The 8,177-nt window shown below is 26.6% G+C and overlaps 1 protein-coding gene across 1 annotated transcript; it reads left to right on the top strand.

Annotated features, from left to right (window-relative positions):
• Window positions 1-4,749: 4,749 nt before the first annotated feature.
• On the top strand, window positions 4,750-6,766 carry LOC149232545 (clavaminate synthase-like protein At3g21360). The gene is made up of 3 exons (XM_089376509.1): window positions 4,750-5,314; window positions 5,412-5,662; window positions 6,106-6,766. The coding sequence occupies exons 1-3, from the start codon at window positions 4,946-4,948 to the stop codon at window positions 6,449-6,451; spliced, it is 966 nt and encodes a 321-aa protein (XP_089232635.1). The 5' UTR covers window positions 4,750-4,945; the 3' UTR covers window positions 6,452-6,766.
• Window positions 6,767-8,177: the final 1,411 nt, after the last annotated feature.

Here is an 8,177-nt window from a genome sequence, read left to right as displayed (position 1 = left end):
ATATTTGCCTTTGTCTTTTTTTTTTAAAGCAAATAAGCAATGAATTGGATTTAAATGTTATATATTTTAAAGATCGAGAAATATGTTTAACATGATGTAGACTTAGTGACAAAGGAAGGTGATATTAATATGCAATAGGTGATAAGTTTAGTCTTTGATTTTAGTCTTGATGTATACTTAGTGACCGAGTAAAGTAAAATTAATGTGGAATGGGGATAAAGTTTTTTTTTTTTATTTTTTCAAGTTAATAAAATTTGAATTATATTAAATTATGTTGAAGTGATATATGTATGTGGAATTTAGTTAAATATATTTGAAAATTTGAATAAAAAGAGTAAACAATGTTTTTACATATTTCACCGGAAGTGGGTATTGAGGTTATCCGTGAATCAAGATATATAATGAGCTATATGATATAAGATTTACTAAATTTAAATTGCAGTTCGATAATTACTAAGAATTTTTTTTACAAATTAGAGTTTTATTATTTGTTAAATATTTATGGTTGTTACTTTATGATAGTATTGAATTTATTTTTTTCAAGAAAAATAATTCTATGGATATGGTTTTGTGTAGATTTTTCATGAAGGATATCGAAAATGGTAGCAATTTTTATTTAATTTTTAAAAAAATAAGAGTACCTATATTAATATTAATTTTTATAAGGAGAAAAAACATAAAACAAAAATAATTTTTTGTTTTTGTTATAGTAGCATAGCTTAGATGTTGATGACCAATGTATCTCTTTAATATAGAAATATAAAATAGATATGAAAAAGTGATTTTGGTTACAATAGAGTAGACTAGAAGTAGATGACTAATATATCCATTCCAAATATAAATATAGAACATCTCAATTTAGGAGAATAATAGGTAGAGGTGCAAAAATTATTTGATAGGAATATAAATTTTGTTGTGGTTGTTTGATGAGTGGTATATTATCAGCCTAGATCCTTCTTAACTCTGGATCTACCAAGAGGGATCAAATCCCTTTTCACTCTAAAAGCGATTTGCATCTCAAAAGATTTGATCTATCTTGACACTTGGTAGATTTGGAGTTAAGATGGATCCAACTTCTTTAATTATAGTTTTATTGTAAATTTATTTTCACCAAGTTACCACACTGACATGACAACATCTCTACCATACATACTCTACCATAAAAATATATTTTTTAAAACATAAATATAATAAATCTAATAAAATCATTTTATTTAATTAAAATATTGTTTTACAAATAAATAAAATATGTTATTGTAATATTGTTGATTGAATCCAATATTAGATTTTGAGTATTATTTAATTTTTAATTTTTAATTCATTTAAATCTACGTTCTCTATATCTATATATATATATATTTTTGTAAATTTCCGAAAAAGTATGTTGTTAAATGTTAATTATAATTACTTAAAAAATAATAAAAAAAACACTTACATCGAAAATAAATAAATTAATTAAAATTACCTCTTATATGTTCGCTTCACAAAGCATGTCGTGAAACGCTCCGTAAAATATAGTCAGATTCCCTCGATATGTTGCTTTCGTGACATTACTATTTGAATGCACATTAATACAATCATTCCATGTTTATGGATCCAAAAGTGTAGAATATTTTCGACCATGAATTTCTCATAAATACTATGTTAATGAAACATGAATTTTCTTTATTTTCAATTTGAACAAAGTTTATGGTGATCTTTTCCTATTTGTATGGCGTGTCTACCTTTATGATTTGGGATGGTCGCATGAGAAACCCTAAATTGGTTTTTTTTTTTTTTTTTTAAATTAACGCATTTACAACACGACGATACTCCTATTTTCTCTCCACGTGCTTTCCTCGTCATTACATGGAAACCTTCAAACAAAATACGGTATTCCACCATCCAAATTTCAAAATGAAAGGGTGGTCGAGTAAATTTGTTTGTAGAAATAGTTTATCGCTATGCACTGTGCATTTAATACTCTTAATCAGAAACAATGAAAAAGCCATTTTTGAGTTCCAAGGGATGAAATTGAAATTAAGTTTCATTAAAAGTACTGTAATTAATGAAACATAATGGGATATTTAGCATAGCGTAAGCAAGTTCATTAATAGTTTAAGATATCCAAAAGAAGAATTATTTTATAAATTTTAGAAAAAAGGAAAAGGTGGATAAATAATCTTATTATAAAGACAGTATATTTTTTTAATTCATAATTATTGAAAATAATACTTTGAAAGTTTTAGGGTCTTGTATTTATAAATATTTTGTTCCCCAAATATAATTGGATATTTAAAATAAAGTAAGAAGATTGATGGAATGAAATATGGTAACTAGACTAATAAATGTTAAGTTATCATTAAAAGGTTGTAATATGAATTATTATCTTATATATTTTTATTTATTTATAATCTATATAATATTTTATGAAGATAAATTTTAAATGTTACATGTAGAAATATTAATTATATATATATATATTTAATAATAATTTTTTATATATATTTTCTAATAAATTTTAATTATTTTTTAATAAATTTTAATTAAAATTTCAAAGTTCAAATTATTTAATTTATAATCTCAATGTTTTTTCAAACTAGTGAACTCATTTATGTATTGAAAAATATATGTTAAATAATAAAAATCTCAATCTTATTGAAACTTATATAGCCAAATTTCGATGAAAAATCATTTTAATTATTAGTTAGATTAAACTAAATTAAATATATATGATAAATTATTTATATATTTGAAATCAAATTTAATTAATAATAATAAATTTAGTTTTTTAAAACAATTGCTCCTTTCCTTTTAAAATCGCCATTTAGAAAAGATATTGAATAAGGGAAGATGTTTTAAAGAGCTTTGGAAATATAGGTTTTTTTGTATTTCTAATGAGTTGGATTAAATTAGTAGTAATAAAATAAGTTTTGAAATTTATGGTGTGTGGTTTTAATATTTAAAAAAGTTTTTATTGGAAGAAAAACAATTGGTTAAAGTTTGTTTTTGTTTTTTTAATTAAGTGTAATATTTATATATATATATATATATATATATATATGGTAATTATAAAAAAAGGGATAGTTTTAAGAAAAATACATAAATTTAAGAAATTTGAAAAAAAAGAATTGATAAATATATTTAGTAGTTTTAAGGAAAATAAATAAATTTAAGAAATTTGAAAAAGAATGAGTTGATAAATATATTTAACATTTTGAAGAAAAACATTTTTATTGAGTTTTCTTTTTTTTATGAATTTAAATTTTACATTAATAACCATTTGTATTAGTTTATTTGGAAAAACATATAAACATGTTATGTAAAATATTATAACATCTTTGGTTCGCTATTCCAATTTCTGGGTGTCTGCATTAGGGCAAGCTTGATGCACCTAATAGTTATAGTTCTAGCAGATGGAATCATCCTTGGGTGCAGATGGAATCATCCTTGTGTCACACATGTGGTTAATAATATTAGTCAAAAAATAAATAAATTACATTGATTAGTTTTTTTTTAATTTAGAGGAGAATTAATATTATCTAAATTTTTAATAAATTTAATATATCTATTTTTATAAAACAATTTTTTTTTTTCGATGTGATAGAAAATCAAAGTAACTATCAACTCTTTTGACAAACTTATTATCAAGGTTTACTAATATTTATTATCAATCTAGATAAAATTGTATAATACACAATATTGATTTATAATATTGAAATTGATAAGATATGTAACAACCTATCCATCATTAAACATATGTATTTATATACATCTAATAATACAATTTGAGAGGATCTAATAGCTAAGAACGTATATTTCCTATATATATATACAATTTCTTTAAGTAAAATATCCTACTTTATATAAATATCTAGTCTATAATTTAAAAAAAATAATTTTGAAATTTCATAAAATTATAAAAACTTCATCCACATTTATAACATAGCTTTTACTTGAAATCTATTACTCTATATAGTATATATAAATTCCATATATAATAGTTTTTACATAAAATCTATTATATATATAAATTATATCTATATAATAGTTTTTATTTAAAATCTATTACTCTATATAATATATATAAATTGTATCTATAATAGTTTTTACATAAAATGTATTTGAGATAGTGAGTTTGGATATTCCACAGTCTGCATTTTTATGTCTACGTCTTGTTCTAGACTCGAAACGTAGACATAAAAATAGACTCTGAAACGTAGACATGAAAATGAAGACTCGAATATCCAAACTCATTATCTCAAAAACCACACCACAGAAATCTCCACTCCATTATAGAATCTAATATATAAATAAATTTTATCTATAAACTTGTTTATTGTTTACTTTTTTTTATTTTTATTTTTTATTTTGTTTTATTTTATTATTTTAATATAAAAGAAGTTTTATTCAAATTAAAATTCCATCCACATTTATAACGTATTGGTTTCATAAAACCTATTACCTTATATAAAAAAAAATTATGCAAATATGGCGAGGCAGGGCTACTTTATGGTTAAAAGTTGTCATTTGAATGAGTGACAGCTTGTCTTAAAAATTACTTTTAAAATATACCATACAAAATATGTAACTTGGAAAAACTTCAATGCTTTTATGTGTGAATGCGTTTTCCAATGCTTTTAAGTGTGAATGAGAAGATAAATAATGATCATTGCTATTCACTGTCTTCAATATATTGACTGCTTGAGGAGAAAGGTGCCAATATATACTTTGGTCGAAAAAACTCCAATTACAAAATGTGAATGTAAAGAATAGTGGTGGCCATTGCTTCCTATTTTCTTCCATAACTTGACGACTTGAGGACTAAGGTGTTACCAAATATCTAGCATATACACCTAACTTCAAGACCCCAAATATCTAGCATATACAGCTAACTTCAAGACAGGCAAGGAATTGTTCTACCGTCGATTCAGGTGAGCATTCTGAACAGCAACGAGATAAAACAATGGAGGAATTGGCCTTCTTGGAACAAGGGAGGATTGCCCAACAGCAGATTCTAGAAGATGGAACCCTCTTTCCTATGGTTCTGCTGCCTCTGTCCGTCGCTGAAAGCCCGTCGATTGTGTCTTTCGTCGACTCCATCCAACACAACAGGGAATGGATCGACAATCAACTAAAACGGGCTGGGGCGCTGCTCTTCAGAGGATTTCCACTGACAAGCGCATCAGATTTCAATGCAGTTGTCGAAGCATTTGGATGGGAAGAGCATCCATATCTGGGCTTAGCTTCAAGAACCAGGGTTGAAGGAAGGGTTTACACTGCAAACGAAGCTCCTTTGGAGCAACCCATCAAATTCCATCACGAGATGGCTATGGTAAGTCCATCCTCCTTGCACTCCACACTACAGTTTCCTTTTCTTTTTTCTTGCTCTTCAAACTGATTCTTGGCGTTTTTTTGGGTTCCCCTTTCAGTTCGATAGTTTTCCTACCAAATTAATTTTCTTCTGTGAGATTGCGCCTCCGGAGGGAGGGCAGACAGCAATTGTTTTAAGCACTAAGATCACCCAACGAATGGAACAGAAATTTCCACAACTTGTTAAAAAACTGGAGGATGGGGGGTTGATTTATTCCTGTAGCGTCCCTCAGGAAGACGATCCTCAATCATTTTTAAAGGGCTGGCAGTCCCGTTACGAAACCACCAACAAGCAGGAAGCGGAAAGGAAGTAAGAATAAATTGAAGTTGTATGCAGTATGTATGAAAAAATCTAGATTGTGTTGATGAAGGTTTTCAAAGTTAGTCATTCTGTGTTATATTGCTTCTTGATGTAAATTTTCTATTAGCTTCTTTTGTCTTTCATGTCTTTTATGGTGTGTGAAGTATGCATTCGAAGCAATCACACTGCTTTAGCTTATACACAATTTACATACAGAAATAGTAAACTAAAAATCTACATTTCATCTTAAAATAAATCTGTATAATTTCATTTTAGATTAAATCTGCATAATTTATATATAGGTCAAAGTGAATTTGTATTAATTTTCAGAGCTATCCAGATCTGTCCTACTTCATCTCAGCTTTACCATTTTAAATAATCAAATTGTTTGAAAAAAAAAAGGAGTATGGGTAACGAAATTGATGTTTATGTGGTGAGGTTGTTGCTTCCAGGCTTGCAACATCAGGTGTTCGAGTATCCAAAATAACTTGGGCAGATGATGGTACAATGTTATTTGAAATAGGACCTATTGTTTCCATAAGAACTGTTGACGGGGACGTAGACAAGAGGAAAGCATTGTTCAACCCTTCGGCACTTCGACAAGCTACCCCAACACTAAGAGACGGATCCCTGTTTCCTGAAGAGGCAATGGAATTATTAATCCAAATAACTGAAGAAGAGTGTGTGGACATCACCTGGGAAGTTGGTGATGTTCTGGTGCTGGACAATCGTTTTGTACAGCATGCGAGAAGGCCTTCAACCCCACCAAGAAGGGTACTTGCAGCCTTCTCCAAATAAAATGAGTGGTGTTGACTCAACTACCAATCATAGGCTGTGGTGTTTCTTTCCATTATAAAGCATTGTTGTTGTTGGCAATTAATCTGAGAAGTTAACCTCTTACTGCCCGTCCTCGAAATACTGAAACAAAACTCTCGTAGTTTATTCCTTTGCAAACTTTGTAGTTTGACTCGAAGCAAACGTCCATTAGGAATCGTTGCCTAAGTGTTTTACAAAAGCTCTGAACGGATCAGATTGTCCTTCAAGAAGAGGATGGAAAAAAATGGAATCTTCGATGTCTGGACATGGTTTTCCTTGTAACATTTTTTTCCCTTTAGAGGTTTTTAGAGTAATCAAGCATGAATTTGTTGGAGTGGCCGCTTTTGGAGTTATAAGTTTGATCGGTGACTTTTACTTAATTTCAATGTTTCAGCAGCCTTGTATGATGATAAACCTATTTATTCATTTAAAAGTATGCCATAAATGTGATAAATGGTTTATTAAGTTTATTTTCTTATTTTATTAAATATTTAAAAAATATATCTATTTATTCATTTAAAAGTATGTCATAAATTTATTTTCTTATTTTATTAAACATTAAAAAATATATCTATTTATTTATTTAAAAGTATGTCAAAAATGTGATGACTGGTTTATTATGTTTATTTTTTTATTTCCTTAAACATTAAAAAAGTATATCATAGTTTGGTTGTCAAATTAGTAGTGAGGAAAATTATCATTCATAACTATGGATTCATTCAGATTGATTCATCACCATTATTCCAGAAACACTAAACAACTAAATCACATTACTAAAAATTACTCATAATAATTTATAAGGAACAAACTTTAACTCCTACTAAATACCATTCCATTTTAAAGCATTAATATTTATATTTTTAAAATTTATTTATAAAAATGATTATTGTTAATTTAAATTTAGATATTTCAAAATAGAATTCTTTTTATTTTCAAATTTAATTTATTTTAAAAGAATTTAAAAATTGTTTTCTTAGCTTGTAAATTCCTCTATATTGAAAAGATTTAAAAAAATGATTCATGTCTTTGAAATTTATTTATTTCCTTGTTTTTCTTAAATCGTCAACCATGTTCACATAATTTTGTTTTATAATTTTGATGTTTTAACTTGAGTTTTATAAATTTTATAGTATATTATTGGTTTTTTTCCTTAATCTTTATATTACTATGTCTTTATATTTTCTTTTAAAAATTATTTATATTATATTTTTTTTAGCAATTTGAAGGTTATATATTGTTTCATATTTCTTTTAAAAGTAAATTAACATTATTCTTTCAATAGTGTTAATATTTTGAAAATGATTTATTTTTTATTTTAAAAAATAATGATTTAATTTTTTATTTTTAAGTAATTGAGTCCAGAGGCTTATTCTACATCTCAGTATAAGTGGATATGCTCATTCTATATCTCAGTATAAGTGGATGTGTAAGTTTGTGTAATATCCGCCATTAATGTAAATATTTATTTTATTTACTACAACCAAATAGACTATTACTATTTGTTTGAATTATAAACTATTGTGGAATTCAGTTATTGAAGAATAAATTTTCCACTTATGGGTAAACATTGTTTTTATTAGGTAATTAGTTATGGAGACAATTATCTGTTCCAAAACTAAATCCTAGAGTATTTTTACTAAAATGATTAAGAGGATAGGGATTTGAGATTAGGAGAGAAAGGGGACTGTGTTGAAAGGTCACGCGGTCT

Source organism: Pinus tabuliformis, chromosome J (assembly GCF_031772625.1).
Source record: "Pinus tabuliformis cultivar Carrire ecotype Pingquan chromosome J, CPIR1, whole genome shotgun sequence".
Classification (NCBI taxonomy): Eukaryota; Viridiplantae; Streptophyta; class Pinopsida; order Pinales; family Pinaceae; genus Pinus; species Pinus tabuliformis.
The sequence above is the reverse complement of the archived record's forward strand: the minus strand, read 5'-3'. Positions and strand labels throughout refer to the sequence as shown.